Source organism: Oncorhynchus nerka, unplaced genomic scaffold (assembly GCF_034236695.1).
Source record: "Oncorhynchus nerka isolate Pitt River unplaced genomic scaffold, Oner_Uvic_2.0 unplaced_scaffold_2149, whole genome shotgun sequence".
Classification (NCBI taxonomy): domain Eukaryota; kingdom Metazoa; phylum Chordata; class Actinopteri; order Salmoniformes; family Salmonidae; genus Oncorhynchus; species Oncorhynchus nerka.
Window position 1 is genome coordinate 30504 of NW_027039170.1, and position 18412 is coordinate 48915.

Genomic DNA, 18412 nt, shown 5'->3' on the forward strand with positions numbered 1-18412 from the left:
AATTATAAGTGAGATACCTGCAAAACTGATAGAGACATAACCCAAGCGAGTTACAGCTGTAATCGCAGCAAAAGGTGGCGCTACAAAGTATTAACTTAAGGGGGCTGAATAATTTTGCACGCCCAATTTTTCAGTTTTTGATTTGTTAAAAAAGTTTGAAATATCCAATAAATGTCGTTCCACTTCATGATTGTGTCCCACTTGTTGTTGATTCTTCACAAAAAAATACAGTTTTATATCTTTATGTTTGAAGCCTGAAATGTGGCAAAAGGTCGCAAAGTTCAAGGGGGCCGAATACTTTCGCAAGGCACTGTATAGCCTCCACATTGACTCTGTACTGGTACCCCCTGTATATAGCCTCCACATTGACACTGTACTGGTATCTCCTGTATATAGCCTCCACATTGACTCTGTACTGGTACCCCCTGTATATAGCCTCCACATTGACTCTGTACTGGTACCTCCTGTATATAGCCTCCACATTGACTCTGTACTGGTACCTCCTGTATATAGCCTCCACATTGACTCTGTACTGGTACCCCTGTATATAGCCTCCACATTGACACTGTACTGGTATCTCCTGTATATAGCCTCCACATTGACTCTGTACTGGTACCTCCTGTATATAGCCTCCACATTGACTCTGTACTGGTACCTCCTGTATATAGCCTCCACATTGACTCTGTACTGGTACCCCCTGTATATAGCCTCCACATTGACACTGTACTGGTATCTCCTGTATATAGCCTCCACATTGACTCTGTACTGGTACCCCCTGTATATAGCCTCCACATTGACTCTGTACTGGAACCCCCTGTATATAGCCTCCACATTGACTCTGTACTGGTGCCCCCTGTATATAGCCTCCACATTGACTCTGTACTGGTACCTCCTGTATATAGCCTCCACATTGACTCTGTACTGGTACCTCCTGTATATAGCCTCCACATTGACTCTGTACTGGTACCCCTGTATATAGCCTCCACATTGACTCTGTACTGGTACCTCCTGTATATAGCCTCCACATTGACTCTGTACTGGTACCTCCTGTATATAGCCTCCACATTGACTCTGTACTGGTACCTCCTGTATATAGCCTCCACATTGACTCTGTACTGGTACCCCCTGTATATAGCCTCCACATTGACTCTGTACTGGTACCCCCTGTATATAGCCTCCACATTGACTCTGTACTGGTACCTCCTGTATATAGCCTCCACATTGACTCTGTACTGGTACCCCTGTATATAGCCTCCACATTGACTCTGTACTGGTACCTCCTGTATATAGCCTCCACATTGACTCTGTACTGGTACCCCTGTATATAACCTCCACATTGACTCTGTACTGGTACCTCCTGTATATAGCCTCCACATTGACTCTGTACTGGTACCCCTGTATATAGCCTCCACATTGACTCTGTACTGGTACCTCCTGTATATAGCCTCCACATTGACTCTGTACTGGTACCCCCTGTATATAGCCTCCACATTGACTCTGTACTGGTACCTCCTGTATATAGCCTCCACATTGACTCTGTACTGGTACCCCTGTATATAGCCTCCACATTGACTCTGTACTGGTACCCCTGTATATAGCCTCCACATTGACTCTGTACTGGTACCCCTGTATATAGCCTCCACATTGACTCTGTACTGGTACCTCCTGTATATAGCCTCCACATTGACTCTGTACTGGTACCTCCTGTATATAGCCTCCACATTGACTCTGTACTGGTACCCCTGTATATAGCCTCCACATTGACTCTGTACTGGTACCTCCTGTATATAGTCTCCACATTGACTCTGTACTGGTACCTCCTGTATATAGCCTCCACATTGACTCTGTACTGGTACCTCCTGTATATAGCCTCCACATTGACTCTGTACTGGTACCCCCTGTATATAGCCTCCACATTGACTCTGTACTGGTACCTCCTGTATATAGCCTCCACATTGACTCTGTACTGGTACCTCCTGTATATAGCCTCCACATTGACTCTGTACTGGTACCTCCTGTATATAGCCTCCACATTGACTCTGTACTGGTACCCCCTGTATATAGCCTCCACATTGACTCTGTACTGGTACCTCCTGTATATAGCCTCCACATTGACTCTGTACTGGTACCTCCTGTATATAGCCTCCACATTGACTCTGTACTGGTACCTCCTGTATATAGCCTCCACATTGACTCTGTACTGGTACCTCCTGTATATAGCCTCCACATTGACTCTGTACTTCCTGTATTTTGCCTCGTTATTGTTTTTTTATTGTGTTACTTTTTTTATTTAGAAAATATTTTCTTAACCCTTATTTTTCTTAACTACATTGTTGGTTAAGGGCTTGTCAGTAAGCATTACACCTGTTGTATTCAGCGCATGTGACAAATAATATTTGATTTTAACTAAATATAGAGTAGAGTTCGACCGATCATGATTTGTCAACTTAGTATAAATCAATAAATAAAAATCCATTTAGCCTCAAATAAATAATGAAACATGTTCAATTTGGTGTAAATAATGCAAAAACAAAGTGTCGGAGAAGTAAATAAATGGCAATATGTGCCATTTAAAAAAGCTAACGTTTGAGTTCCTTGCTCAGAACATGAGAACATATGAAAGTGGTGGTTCCTTTTAACATGAGACTTCAATATTCCAAGGTAAGAGGTTTTAGGTTGTAGTTAATATAGTATTTATAGAACTATTTCTCTCTATACCATTTGTATTTCATATACCTTTGACTATTGGATGTTCTTATCGGCACTCTAGTATTGCCAGTGTAACAGTATAGCTTCCGTCCCTCTCCTCGCCCCTACCTGGGCTCGAACCAGGAACACATCGACAACAGCCACACTCGAAGCAGCGTTACCCATCGCTCCACAAAAGCCGCAGGCCCTTGCAGAGCAAGGGGAATAACTACTCCAAGTCTCAGAGCGAGTGACGTTTGAAACGCTAATAGCGTGCGCCCGCTAACTAGCTAGCCATTTCACATTGGTTACACCAGCCATTAGGCTGATAGGCATGAAGTCATAAACAGCACTGTGCTTGCGAAGAGCTGCTGGCAAAACGCATGAAAGTGCTGTTTGAATGAATGCTTACGAGCCTGCTGCTGCCTACAATCGCTCAGTCAGACTGCTCTATCAGATCATAGACTTAATTATAACATAACACACAGAAATACGAGCCTTTGGTCATTAATATGGTCGAATATGGAAACTATCATTTCGAAAACAAAACGTTTATTATTTCAGTGCAATACGGAACCGTTCGGTATTGGGAAACTGTTGAGTTGGAAAAACAAATCACAAATCGGTGCGCCTGGAACCTACTACCATACCCCGTTCAAAGGCACTTAAATATTTAGTCTTCCCAATTCACCCTCTGAATGGTACTCAGACACAATCCATGTCTCATTTGTCTCAAGGCTTAACAATCCTTCTTTAACCGGCCTCCTCCCTTCATCTACACGGATTGAAGTGGATTTAACTAGTGACATCAGTAAGGGATCATAGCTTTCACCTGGATTCACCTGGTCAGTCTATGTCATGGAAGGGGCAGGTGTTCTTAATGTTTTCTAGACTCAGTGTATCGCACTACAGATAATCAAGTGCTATTTGCATGTGATGCATTTGCTCTGTTGTTTACAGGATGATTTGTATCTTATAGAGCGTGGCTTTAAGGGAAGAGTATGGTCACATGTAGACAAAAATGTTGTGAAAAATGAACAGAGTAAATGTGTATAAACACACTACCTATTCATAGAAGTATTTATGCATCATCTACATATTCATATTATGCTTCTACGTCTGTGTACCGGAAATAATTAGTTAGAGAAAATATATCAGCTCATTGTTAAATTATTATGACGTTCTTTCCAATACAAAAAGTGTTGTCACTATTGTTTCCAAACTGCGTTACCCACTCCAGTCAGCAGTTGGCGATGAGCGTCTTTCAGGAGATGCTTCTTGCGTGACGTATAATGGACTGGACGGACGCTTCTTCAGGAACAACAAGGCGCCAACTCTTTCGACCACGTCGGTAGCTTGCTAGCCAACATAAAAGTGAAAGATTGACGCTTTAGACCATCTTAATGTTCATGATCTAATCTCAGTGTTTTAAACACAGTTCTGTTGACGTATTAACTGGTTAACTGTAACCTAATTTGCAAACTTGTTAAAGATTTATGCTGAGCCAGGAACGAGGCTAGTCGCTAATGCTAACTAGCTAGCTAACATCCCTGACCATGAGTTCATTAAAGTACTCATCCCCTGCTATAGATGAGGTCTGCTGTTTTAATGTACATTAGCTAACCTCAGTGTTTTAAACAAGTTTCGTTTGACGTATCAACTGGTTTAATTTGCAAACGTGTTAAAGATTGATACTGAGCCTAGCACTAGGCTACACGCTAATGCTAGCTAGCTAGATAACATCCCTGACCATGAGCTCACTAAACTACTCCTCCCTTGCTAATGAAGAGGGGGTCTGCTGTTTGGAGAAAGAATCTTTCAGAATGAAAAAGGAGGAAGAGGAGGCTGTTATAGTGAAAGAAGAGAAAGAACCGTTTAGAGAGGAAGATGATGCTATCTCAATAAAGGTGAAGGAGGAAGACGTTTTGGGAGTGAGAGGAAAAGAGGAAGAGACAGAATATCAGATTAACACCAGTGAGTACTGTCTTCAACAGGGACACAAACTATGCAGTTATTGAATGTGGGGTTTTAAGGGGCATTCTACTGAAGTTATACACTTCAATATGTTGTTCAGTACTGTAGGAATTGTTAAAGGGTCATCTGCCATTGGTTCATATATTTTTGGGACTTTTCAATTCGATGTATTGAATTCTCCATGTGGTCTATATTAAAGTTCCCCTCGTCTAATATAACAGGCTTTTAAAATTCTATATTGGTGCATATTTTCTACTTAAAATAACAAAGGGACGCAAAAGCCACCCATTTCGTGGAACGACCCTTTAACATTTGCGTCACAAACACTATTTTAGGAAATCATGATGAAAGTGGCCATTTTAGACATATGCATGCCTCTTGTAAGACTCTATGATTGCAATAGATGGTCATCAGTTTACCATCTGTTTGATGTTCTCATTCACACAGGAGAGAGACATGACTATCGTGGATCCTCTGGGGAGCCTCAACAACATCCTGATGCTGACGAGGCAGTGAAGAGTCTCTCCAGATCAGAACACCAGATGGTACAGCTTGGTCTGGTCTAGCTCTATCTGGGTCTGGGCTGTGTTTCTGTAAAGCACTTTATGTCAACAGTGGCATCAGCATCCATAATGATATGTCTGTGTGTCCCCTCTTTATGGTTACCAGGACAACGCTAGCACTTCCTCCCTCCCGGAGTCCTCGTGTCATGCCTCTCCCGGTAGCACCTTACTGCTGGGTATGAAGAGGTTGTCTGTGCTGCTGGTGGACTGCAGGAAAACAACGGGGCTGAGTGGACTGTGAGAAGAGGAGAAGAGATGAAAGGACTCATGGACTCATGCAAAGTAAGTGCTGTAGTTTAGTTTGAACAAATTAAATAGATCTGCCCACCGGTATCTGTTACCAGGACAACCAGCAGAGTTCTGTTAGTTGACAGGAAGAGAGACTGGTGTCTGTTACCAGGACAACCAGCAGAGTTCTGTTTGTTGACAGGAAGATAGACTGGTGTATATGGATGTTATGAATATTATAACACTGAAAAAGGATTCTCCCAATGAAAAGAGAGAAACCAATTGACCATATAAAACCTTGATGAAAGTTAGCTTTGGAGAGAAAGTTTCAATGATCCAATGTAAGGTGCTTGTTTTACAAAAACTTTTCCTTAAAACATTATGGATGTCACATTGCCTGTCCCAGTCAACGCCCCTATCTTTACAAGACTGTAGAAACAGGCAAACTAAACTCAAGACACTGTTAATTAACTAATACTGGAGGAAAGCTGTGATCAGGCTGCCCACTCAAGAGAAAGCTTCAAACTGTAACCAGTGCTGGCAACCTGGTTATCCATCAACCTACCAGGGTAGTTACAAACAGTAGAGGAATGAAATCATCAATGAGTTTTGATCATATCTTTACTAATGCTGCAGAAATGGGTTTTAAAGCAGTATCCAGATCCATCAGATGTAGTGATCACAATATAGTAGCCATGTCTAGGAAAACCACAGTTCCAAAGGCTGGGCCTAATATTGTGTATAAGAGGTCATACATTTTTTTGTAGTGATTCCTATGTTGTTGATGTAAATAATATTTGTTGGCCCTTGGTGTGTAATGATGAGCAACCAGACACTGCCCTTGACACATTTGAAACTGCTTATCCCAGTTACTAATAAGCAGCACCCATTAAGAAAAGGACTGTAAAAACTGGTAATTCCATGTGGATTGATGAGGAATTACAAAATGGTATGATGAAGAGGGACGCAAAAAAGATGGCAAATAGGTCTGGCTGAATAACTGATTGGCAAACCTATTGTAAATTGAGAAATCATGTGACTAAACTGAATAAAAAGAAGAAAGTACACTATGAAACAAAGATAAATGACATGAAGAATGATAGTAAAAATCTTTGGAGCATCTTCAATGAAATTTTGCGCAAATAAAATCAACAATGACAAGTCACTGGTGTCTGACAACGTGGATGGAAAATTGAGGATAATAGCAGCCGATATTGCCGATATTGCCATTCCTATTTGCCTTGTCTTTAGCTAGCTACATAGTCGTCGTTGTATCAAAGATAATTGCGTAATTATCGTATTTCGTCGTCTCCTATCTGCCCAACACGTTCACCGTCTACCGTAGCACTGTAGTAACTATCACACTCAACTGAACGACTTGATTAGTGTAGTATTAGCTAGCTACATAGTTGTCTTTGCTGTCTTCGTATCCAAGATAATTGTGTAGTTAGAGTGTGTAGTCTTAGAGTGATTATCTTAATTCACCGAGGTTAGCTAGCCAGCTATTTTGTCGTCCTTAACGTAGGAGACACTCCTAGCTAGCCAATAGCCAGCCAACGTCTACTGAATAGAACTTTCGCATTCCGGTCGCATTCCGCTTCGCTCCACAGGTAGTATCACATTTTCATTTCATTTCATTACAGTCCCAACGGTGTGATTTGTTTGATCGTAGCTAGCTACATAGCTAGCTACATAGCCGTCTTTGTTTCAAAGATAATTGTGTAGTCTAGAGCGATTTTCTAGGTTAGCTAGCCAGCTATTGTCGTTCTCCTAACGCAACGTAACGTAACCAACACTGCTAGCTAGCCAGCTAGCCCCCGAAAAGCAGCATTGTAGAAACTTCACACTCAACGGAACGACTTGATTAGGGTAGTGTCAACAACGCAGCTAGCCTACCTCAGCAGTACTGTATCATTTGAATCATTTTAGTCAATTAGATTCTTGCTACGTAAGCTTAACTTTCTGAACATTCGAGACGTGTAGTCCACTTGTCATTCCAATCTCCTCTGCATTAGCGTAGCCTCTTCTCTAGCCTGTCAACTATGTGTCTGTCTATCCCTGTTCTCTCCTCTCTGCACAGACCATACAAACGCTCCACACCGCATGGCCCTTGGTGTGCGGGCCACCCTAATCTGGTGGTCCCAGCGCGCACGACCCACGTGGAGTTCCAGGTCTCCGGTAGCCTCTGGAACTGCCGATCTGCGGCCAACAAGGCAGAGTTCATCTCAGCCTATGCCTCCCTCCAGTCCCTCGACTTCTTGGCACTGACGGAAACATGGATCACCACAGACAACACCGCTACTCCTACTGCTCTCTCTTCGTCCGCCCACGTGCTCTCGCACACCCCGAGAGCTTCTGGTCAGCGGGGTGGTGGCACCGGGATCCTCATCTCTCCCAAGTGGTCATTCTCTCTTTCTCCCCTTACCCATCTGTCTATCGCCTCCTTTGAATTCCATGCTGTCACAGTTACCAGCCCTTTCAAGCTTAACATCCTTATCATTTATCGCCCTCCAGGTTCCCTCGGAGAGTTCATCAATGAGCTTGATGCCTTGATAAGCTCCTTTCCTGAGGACGGCTCACCTCTCACAGTTCTGGGCGACTTTAACCTCCCCACGTCTACCTTTGACTCATTCCTCTCTGCCTCCTTCTTTCCACTCCTCTCCTCTTTTGACCTCACCCTCTCACCTTCCCCCCTACTCACAAGGCAGGCAATACGCTCGACCTCATCTTTACTAGATGCTGTTCCTCCACTAACCTCATTGCAACTCCCCTCCAAGTCTCCGACCACTACCTTGTATCCTTTTCCCTCTCGCTCTCATCCAACACTTCCCACACTGCCCCTACTCGGATGGTATCGCGCCGTCCCAACCTTCGCTCTCTCTCCCCCGCTACTCTCTCCTCTTCCATCCTATCATCTCTTCCCTCTGCTCAAACCTTCTCCAACCTATCTCCTGATTCTGCCTCCTCAACCCTCCTCTCCTCCCTTTCTGCATCCTTTGACTCTCTATGTCCCCTATCCTCCAGGCCGGCTCGGTCCTCCCCTCCCGCTCCGTGGCTCGACGACTCATTGCGAGCTCACAGAACAGGGCTCCGGGCAGCCGAGCGGAAATGGAGGAAAACTCGCCTCCCTGCGGACCTGGCATCCTTTCACTCCCTCCTCTCTACATTTTCCTCCTCTGTCTCTGCTGCTAAAGCCACTTTCTACCACTCTAAATTCCAAGCATCTGCCTCTAACCCTAGGAAGCTCTTTGCCACCTTCTCCTCCCTCTTGAATCCTCCTCCCCCTCCCCCTCCTCCCTCTCTGCAGATGACTTCGTCAACCATTTTGAAAAGAAGGTCGACGACATCCGATCCTCGTTTGCTAAGTCAAACGACACCGCTGGTTCTGCTCACACTGCCCTACCCTGTGCTCTGACCTCTTTCTCCCCTCTCTCTCCAGATGACATCTCGCGTCTTGTGACGGCCGGCCGCCCAACAACCTGCCCGCTTGACCCTATCCCCTCCTCTCTTCTCCAGACCATCTCCGGTGACCTTCTCCCTTACCTCACCTCGCTCATCAACTCATCCCTGACCGCTGGCTACGTCCCTCCCGTCTTCAAGAGAGCGAGAGTTGCACCCCTTCTGAAAAAACCTACACTCGATCCCTCCGATGTCAACAACTACAGAACAGTATCCCTTCTTTCTTTTCTCTCCAAAACTCTTGAACGTGCCGTCCTTGGCCAGCTCTCCCGCTATCTCTCTCAGAATGACCTTCTTGATCCAAATCAGTCAGGTTTCAAGACTAGTCATTCAACTGAGACTGCTCTTCTCTGTATCACGGAGGCGCTCCGCACTGCTAAAGATAACTCTCTCTCCTCTGCTCTCATCCTTCTAGACCTATCGGCTGCCTTCGATACTGTGAACCATCAGATCCTCCTCTCCACCCTCTCCGAGTTGGGCATCACCGGCGCCGCCCACGCTTGGATTGCGTCCTACCTGACAGGTCGCTCCTACCAGGTGGCGTGGCGAGAATCCGTCTCCTCACCACGTGCTCTCACCACTGGTGTCCCCCAGGGCTCTGTTCTAGGCCCTCTCCTATTCTCGCTATACACCAAGTCACTTGGCTCTGTCATAACCTCACATGGTCTCTCCTATCATTGCTATGCAGACGACACACAATTAATCTTCTCCTTTCCCCCTTCTGACGACCAGGTGGCGAATCGCATCTCTGCATGTCTGGCAGACATATCAGTGTGGATGACGGATCATCACCTCAAGCTGAACCTCGGCAAGACGGAGCTGCTCTTCCTCCCGGGGAAGGACTGCCCGTTCCATGATCTCGCCATCACGGTTGACAACTCCATTGTGTCCTCGTCCCAGAGCGCTAAGAACCTTGGCGTGATCCTGGACAACACCCTGTCGTTCTCAAATAATATCAAGGCGGTGGCCCGTTCCTGTAGGTTCATGCTCTACAACATCCGCAGAGTACGACCCTGCCTCACACAGGAAGCGGCGCAGGTCCTAATCCAGGCACTTGTCATCTCCCGTCTGGATTACTGCAACTCGCTGTTGGCTGGGCTCCCTGCCTGTGCCATTAAACCCCTACAACTCATCCAGAACGCCGCAGCCCGTCTGGTGTTCAACCTTCCCAAGTTCTCTCACGTCACCCCGCTCCTCCGCTCTCTCCACTGGCTTCCAGTTGAAGCTCGCATCCGCTACAAGACCATGGTGCTTGCCTACGGAGCTGTGAGGGGAACGGCACCTCAGTACCTCCAGGCTCTGATCAGGCCCTACACCCAAACAAGGGCACTGCGTTCATCCACCTCTGGCCTGCTCGCCTCCCTACCACTGAGGAAGTACAGTTCCCGCTCAGCCCAGTCAAAACTGTTCGCTGCTCTGGCCCCCAATGGTGGAACAAACTCCCTCACGACGCCAGGACAGCGGAGTCAATCACCACCTTCCGGAGACACCTGAAATCCCACCTCTTTAAGGAATACCTAGGATAGGATAAACTAATCCTTCTCCCCCCTTAAAAGACCTAGATGCACTATTGTAAAGTGGCTGTTCCACTGGATGTCATAAGGTGAAAGCACCAATTTGTAAGTCGCTCTGGATAAGAGCGTCTGCTAAATGACTTAAATGTAAATGTAAATGTTAAGCCTACTAGAAAGTGTGTGCCCTCAGGCCTGGAGGGAAGCTAAAGTCATTCCACTACCCAAGAATAGTAAAGCTCCCTTTACTGGCTTAAATAGCTGACCAATCAGCCTGTTACCAACCCTTATAATTTTGGAGAACATTTTTTTGGCCAGATACAATGCAAAATATAGACTTTTAGCTTTTAGGGAAGTTCATTCAACAATCACAGCACTTGCAAATGACTGATTGGCTGAGAAAAATTGATGATAAAAATATTGTTAGGGCTGTTTTTTCAGACTTCAGTGCAGCTTTTGGCATTCTCGATCATAGTCTGCTGCTGAAAAAGACGCATGGCCTTACACCCCCTGCTATATTGTGGATAAAGAGTTTTTATTTTAAAATGAAACCTTAATTTAACTAGGCAAGTCACTTAAGAACTAATTATTTTTTTCAATGACGGCCTAGGACTGCCTTGTTCAGGGGCAGAACGACAGAGTTTTACCTTGTCAACTCTGGGATTCGATCCAGCAATCTCTCGGTTACTGACCTACCGCTCTAACCACTAGGTAACCTGCCGCCCCAGAGCTACCTGTCTAACAGAACACAGAGTGTTCTTTAATGGAAGCCTGTACAACAAAATCAAGGTAGAATCAGGAATTCCCCAGGGCAGCTGTTTGGCACCTACTTTTTTCAATCTTTACCAACAACATGCCAATGACATTTGAGTAAAGCCAGTGTGTATATGTCTGCAGATGACTCAACACTGTACACGTCAGCTACTACAGAGACTGAAATGACTGCAACACTTAACATAGAGCTGCAGTTAGTTTCAGAATGGGTGGCAAGGAACAAGTTAGTCCTAAATATTTCTGATTACCTTAAGTTACATGGCCGACTACGCTAATTCTGTAGCTGTATTGTTAGAGGGGGTTAAATATGAAGATTTTGTTGGTGCGGCAGGCAGGTATTAACCCTAGTTATTAAAGTTAGTTATTTCCTATTATAACATTATTATTATTATTATTAAATATTATTAAAACCGAAAGGATGAGAGTAGAATAGATAGAGTAGCGCTTCCAGACACATTCTAAACATTATGGAGACTTAAAGGAGGACTGTAACATCTAATGATGAAACATTATGGAGTCTTAAAGGAGGACTGTAGCACCTAATGATGAAACATTGTGGAGTCTTAAAGGAGGACTGTAGCATCTAATGATGAAACATTATGGAGTCTTAAAGGAGGACTGTAGCATCATGAGGTCGTCACCGGGAATTCATTTCAATTAACGTTTGCCTTTTTAGAAGTTAAGTTGTGGAATTTCTTTCCTTATAAATCCTGTTTGGGATAGGGGGCAGTATTTTCACGTCCTGATGAAAAGCGTTCCCAAAGTAAACTACCTGCTTCCTGCCCAGAAGCTAGGATATGCATATAATAGGTTTGGATAGAAAACACTCTAAAGTTTCTAAAACTGTTTAAATAATGTCTGTGAGTATAACATAACTTATTTGGCAGGTGAAATATTTGAGGACAAACTATGTTGTTGAGGTGACTGTTTTCAAATGGTTTTGTGTGGAACTTTTCTGTGGCACTTGGTTGCAGTTCCTATTGCTTTCACTAGATGTTAACAGTCTTTAGAAATTGGTTGATGATTTTCTTTAGAGAAATGAAGAAGTTCGGCTATTCAGAACGAGGGTCCAGCCTAGTGCTGTCTAATGTTTTGATGCGCGCTCCAGGTCATGTTACGTTGTTTTTATCCGGTATTGAACACAGTTTATCCCACACAAAATTTTTCGATTATTTACGTTTTAAAATACCTAAAGTTGGATTAGGAAAGTTGTTTGAAATGTTTGGACAGCGTTTACAGGTAACTTATTAGATATTTTTGTAGTCATGCTTTTGAGTTGGAACCAGTGTTTTTTTTAATCAAACAGACACATCTTAACATCATCGGTTCAGAGGAGACTACGTGAATCAGGCCTTCATGGTCAAATTGCTGCAAGGAAACCACTACTAAAGGACACCAATAAGAAGAAGAGACTTGCTTGGGCCAAGAAACACGAGCAATGGACATTAGACCGGTGGATATCTGTCCTTGGGTCTGATGAGTCCAAATTTGGGATTTTTGGTTCCGAGCGTCATGTCTTTGTGACATCATGTCTTTGTGAGACGAGGAGTAGATGAACAGATTATCTCCGCATGTCTGGTTCCCACCGTGAAGCATGGAGGAGGAGATTTGATGGTGTGCGGGTGCTTTGCTATTGACAATGTCAGTGATTTATTTTTTCAAGTCACACTTAACCAGCATGGCTACCACAGCATTCTGCAGCGATATGCCATCCCATCTGGCCAAGACCATACAGAGGTTTAACTGGACAGGTTCCACTCAGAACAGGCCTCGCCATGGTCGACCAAAGAAGTTGAGTGCACGTGCTCAGCGTCATATCCAGAGGTTGTCTTTGGGAAATAGACGAGTGCTGCCAGCATTGCTGCAGAGGTTGAAGGGGTGGTGGGTCAGCCTGTCAGTGCTCCAACCATATGCCGTACACTGCATCAAATTGGTCTGCATGGCTGTCGTCCCAGAAGGAAGCCTCTTCTAAAGATGATGCATAAGAAAGTCCGCAAACAGTTTGCTGAAGACAAGCAGACTAAGGACATGGATTACTGGAACCATGTCCTGTGGTCTGATGCGACCAAGAAACTTATTTGGTTCAGATGGTGTCAAGCGTGTGTGGCGGCAACCAGGTGAGGAGTACAAAGACATGTGTGTCTTGCCTAGTCAAGCGTGGTGGTGGGAGTGTCATGGTCCGGGGCTGCATGAGTGCTGCCGGTACTAGGGAGCTACACTTCATTGAGGGAAGCATGAATGCCAACATGTACTGTGACATACTGAAGCAGAGCATGATCCCCCTCCCTTCAGAGACTGGGCCGCAGGGCAGTATTCCAACATGATAACGACCCCAAACACACCTCCAAGACGGCCACTGCCTTGCTAAAGAAGCTGAGGGTAAAGGTGATGGACTGGCCAAACATGTCTCTAGACCTAAACCCTATTGAGCATCTGTGGGGCATCCTCAAATGGAAGGTGGAGGAGTGCAAGGTCTCTAACATCCACCAGCTCTGTGATGTCGTCATGGAGGAGTGGAAGAGGACTCCAGTGGCAACCTGTGAAGCTCTGGTGAACTCCATGCCCAAGAGGGTTAAGGCAGTGCTGTAAAATGATGGTGGCCACACAAAATATTGACACTTTGGGCCCAATTTGGACATTCTCACTTTTGTTGCCAGCAGTTTAGACATCAATGTGTGTTGAGTTATTTTGAGGGGACAGCAAATTTACAAGCTCACACTCACTAATTTACATTGTTTCAGAACCCCCTGCTTGATAGGAATCCAGCAAAGTCTGTCTTGAGTGTCATAGACAACAACAAGGTTGTTTTATCATGTGGCATTTCATTCCCTATTTTTTTTTAAACCATTGTCTTTGGCAGGAGAAAGACCAGACTCAGAGGAACCAGAGGCAGGGACGTCCAAACCAGCAAGACGACACCAGTGCTCCCACTGTGGAAAGGGTTGTAACCGGTTATGGGACGTGAAACAACATGAGAAAATACACACAGGGGAAAAGCCTTACCACTGCTCCCAGTGTGGAAAGAGTTTTAACCAGAAAGCACACCTGAAAGCCCACGAGAGAATACACACGGGGAGAAGCCTTACCACTGCTCCCAGTGTGGAAAGTGTTTCAACCGGCCCGGGCATCTGAAACTGCACGAGAGAATACACACAGGGGAGAAGCCTTATCACTGCTCCCGGTGTGGAAATAGTTTTAACAATTTAGGGAAACTGAAACGACATGAGAGAATACACACAGGGAAGAAGCCTTATCACTGCTCCCAGTGTGGAAAGAGTTTTATCGGTTTAGGGAAACTGAAACGACATGAGAGAATACACACAGGGGAGAAGCCTTACCACTGCTCCCAGTGTGGAAAGGGTTTTAATGAGAAATCAAACGTGAAAGTTCACGAGAGAATACACACAGGGGCGAAGCCTTACCACTGCTCCCAGTGTGGAAAGAGTTTTAACAATTTAGGGACCCTGAAACAACATGAGAGAATACATACAGGGGAGAAGCCTTGCCACTGCTCCCAGTGTGGAAAGAGTTTTAACAATTTAGGGACCCTAAAACAACATGAGAGAATACATACAGGGGAGAAGCCTTACCACTGCTCCCAGTGTGGAAAGTGTTTCATCCGGTCAAAGGAGCTGAAACGACATGAGAGAATACACACAGGGGAGAAGCCTTATCACTGCTCCCAGTGTGGAAAGAGTTTTAACAATTTAGGGAACCTGAAACATCATGAGAGAATACACACAGGTGAGAAGCCTTACCACTGCTCCCAGTGTGGAAAGTGTTTCAACCGGTCAGGGGGGCTGAAACGACATGAGAGAATACACACAGGGGAGAAGCCTTTCCACTCCTCCCAGGGTGCAAAGCGTTTGCCCATTTAGGAAGCCTGAAAGAACACATGAGAAGGCTTACAAAATACTCAGACTGTGGGAAAACATATTACTCATCACAGTCACTTCAACGTCATGAGAGAATCCACACAAAAGAGAATAATTACTTGTAATATTGATATTTCACATCACATTGACTTAAAATTCATCAGAGAACATACACAGTGCTCCTGTTGTCTTATATTGTTGACTGACAATGTGTTTACCTGTCTTTACCAGATGAAATTAAATGGTACAGGGTATACTCAAACATATATTTGTTTGTTTTTATTAGAAAACATGAATTGAATATGGAGTATGTCAGTTTGAATATAGAGTAGATCAGATTCCATGTGTTTAAATGGTCCTTTTTTTAACTCTTTGTGTGTGTTTATCTGGGTGTGTCATTCCTCCAGCACTACAGATAATCAAGTGATATTTGGATGTGATGCATTAGTTCCATTGTTGACATTTGCATTGTTGGTCCACTGATGATTTAATGAAGTGAAAATGTTCAGACTCTGTAATGGAAAATGTTAATTGTTTGTGTGTCCACATAACTGAGTATGTGACTAACCTTGTGAAACTGTCCTATTATAATCTCCTGTTCTTGGGACTATCATTCTGTGTTGCAAACCAGCTGCACCTGCATCCTTGTATGAATAACGTCCCTCCCAGGAACAGGAAACTATAAAGATATTTGCTCATCACTCAATGCTTCAGGAATTCAGACTGTCTCCACTGCGCTGTGTAACTCTGTTATTCTCTCTGAGCTCAGAAATAAAGAATCTTGGTTTGACTTGGACTCCAGCAGATCCTTATTTTATAATATCCACCACAACTCTCCCAAGGATTTCTGTTTATTATTGTCTCAATGAAGAGTTCCTCTTTCCACTTTCCTGGGGGCATTTACAAACCTCCCACTGGTTGAATAAACGTTGTTATCCGAATGATGAGATCATTATTTTATTTGTCAAATGGCAAAATACTGCCCCCAAATGGTCATAATACACTTGGTGGAAGCCATTACAGTTTCATTAAGATTCCACCAACTTTGTGCAAAATACATCCATCGTTTTTGTCAAAAGTGCTCATTGGTGGACAGCGATATTTAAACCAGATGGGTTTTTTCAGTACATTTAAGTCAGGACTGAGATCAGACCACTTAGGAACACTCAACAAGTCTTGGAAAGCCATTCTGGTGTGTCTTTTGCATAGAAAATGGTGTAATCCCAGAAACATAAAACCCTATCCCAGCCCTCCAGGCCTGGTGGTGGCAGCAGTGGAAACATCTGTGTAATTGTCCTTCAGAAAAATTAAACAATGTCCCAGGGTTATGTTTTCAGAAGACTGAGGTGGGTTTTAACTTTTTACCTGGGCTTTGCTCCTTTCATATTTATTTTGATCCTGACAAACTCCCCAGTCCCTGCCGGTGACAAGCATACCATAACATGATGCTGCCACCACAATACTTATTGTGTGGTTAATGTGTGGTCTATCTCCAGGTCATCAAACTGTTGAATAGTCACCACTAGCCGGCCTCTGCCCAGTACCCTGCCCCGAACTTTAGTCACTGTTACTAGCCGTCTACCACCCAGTACTCCACCCTGTATTCTAGTCAAGGCTCATCCTATATAACTACTACTGTACACACCTTTTATATTCATATACGGTCCATAATGTCTAGACACACCATCATATACATTGTAAACAAACTGTATACATTTATATACCAGACTCTTACATCGTAAACAAACTGTATATAATTATATTCCGGAACCTGACTATTTCTATATTTCTTCATCCTTAAAATAACTTGTGGGGATTTGCATTTATTGTTTTGTTTTGTTAGATATTACAGCACTGTTTCTCTACACCTGTGATGACATCAGAGAAATATGTGTATGAGACCAATAACATTTCATTTGATCTGATCTGTGGTCAGAGGTGTGCAGACAACAGATGGTGTTTATGGTGGAGAGGACTGTGGACTCAGTGGAGGACATCTCAGCCACTTGGCAGTGTTGACACTGCTACTTCCTATCTGACTGGTAATATGACTTCACTGCTACTTCCTATCTGACTGGTAATATGACTTCACTGCTACTTCCTACCTGACTGGTAATAGGACTTCACTGCTACTTCCTACCTGACTGGTAATAGGACTTCACTGCTACTTCCTATCTGACTGGTAATAGGACTTCACTGCTACTTCCTATCTGACTGGTAATAGGACTTCACTGCTACTTCCTACCTGACTGGTAATAGGACTTCACTGCTACTTCCTATCTGACTGGTAATAGGACTTCACTGCTACTTCCTACCTGACTGGTAATAGGACTTATATTTCTATTTCTATTAAGCTGCACAATATGTTGAGTAAAGTTTTTTACCATTATACTACTCCATGTGTCTCTATCATGTATCCTACCATGACTATATCAACCCTACTCCATGTGTTGCCACTATCATGTATCCTTCCATGACTATATCAACCCTACTCCATGTGTTGCCACTATCATGTATCCTACCATGACTATATCAACCCTACTCCATGTGTTGTCTCTATCATGTATCCTACCATGACTATATCAACCCTACTCCATGTGTTGCCACTATCATGTATCCTTCCATGACTATATCAACCCTACTCCATGTGTTGCCACTATCATGTATCCTACCATGACTATATCAACCCTACTCCATGTGTTGTCTCTATCATGTATCCTACCATGACTATATCAACCCTACTCCATGTGTTGTCTCTATCATGTATCCTACCATGACTATATCAACCCTACTCCATGTGTTGTCTCTATCATGTATCCTACCATGACTATATCAACCCTACTCCATGTGTTGTCTCTATCATGTATCCTACCATGACTATATCAACCCTACTCCATGTGTTATCTCTATCATGTATCCTACCATGACTATATCAACCCTACTCCATGTGTTGTCTCTATCATGTATCCTACCATGACTATATCAACCCTACTCCATGTGTTGTCTCTATCATGTATCCTACCATGACTATATCAACCCTACTCCATGTGTTGTCTCTATCATGTATCCTACCATGACTATATCAACCCTACTCCATGTGTTGTCTCTATCATGTATCCTACCATGACTATATCAACCCTACTCCATGTGTTGTCTCTATCATGTATCCTACCATGACTATATCAACCCTACTCCATGTGTTGTCTCTATCATGTATCCTACCATGACTATATCAACCCTACTCCATGTGTTGTCTCTATCATGTATCCTACCATGACTATATCAACCCTACTCCATGTGTTGTCTCTATCATGTATCCTACCATGACTATATCAACCCT

The 18412-nt window shown here is 43.9% G+C and overlaps 1 protein-coding gene across 1 annotated transcript in view; it reads left to right on the forward strand.

Moving 5' to 3' along the window:
• Window positions 1–15862, forward strand: part of LOC135567328 (zinc finger protein 37-like) — a 36510-nt gene extending 20648 nt beyond the window's left edge. The window contains exon 4 of the mRNA XM_065014751.1: window positions 14058–15862. Within this exon, the coding sequence (XP_064870823.1) occupies window positions 14058–14329 (272 nt within the window). The 3' untranslated portion in view covers window positions 14330–15862. The remainder of the gene's footprint in view (window positions 1–14057) is intronic.
• The last annotated feature ends 2550 nt before the right edge of the window (window positions 15863–18412 follow it).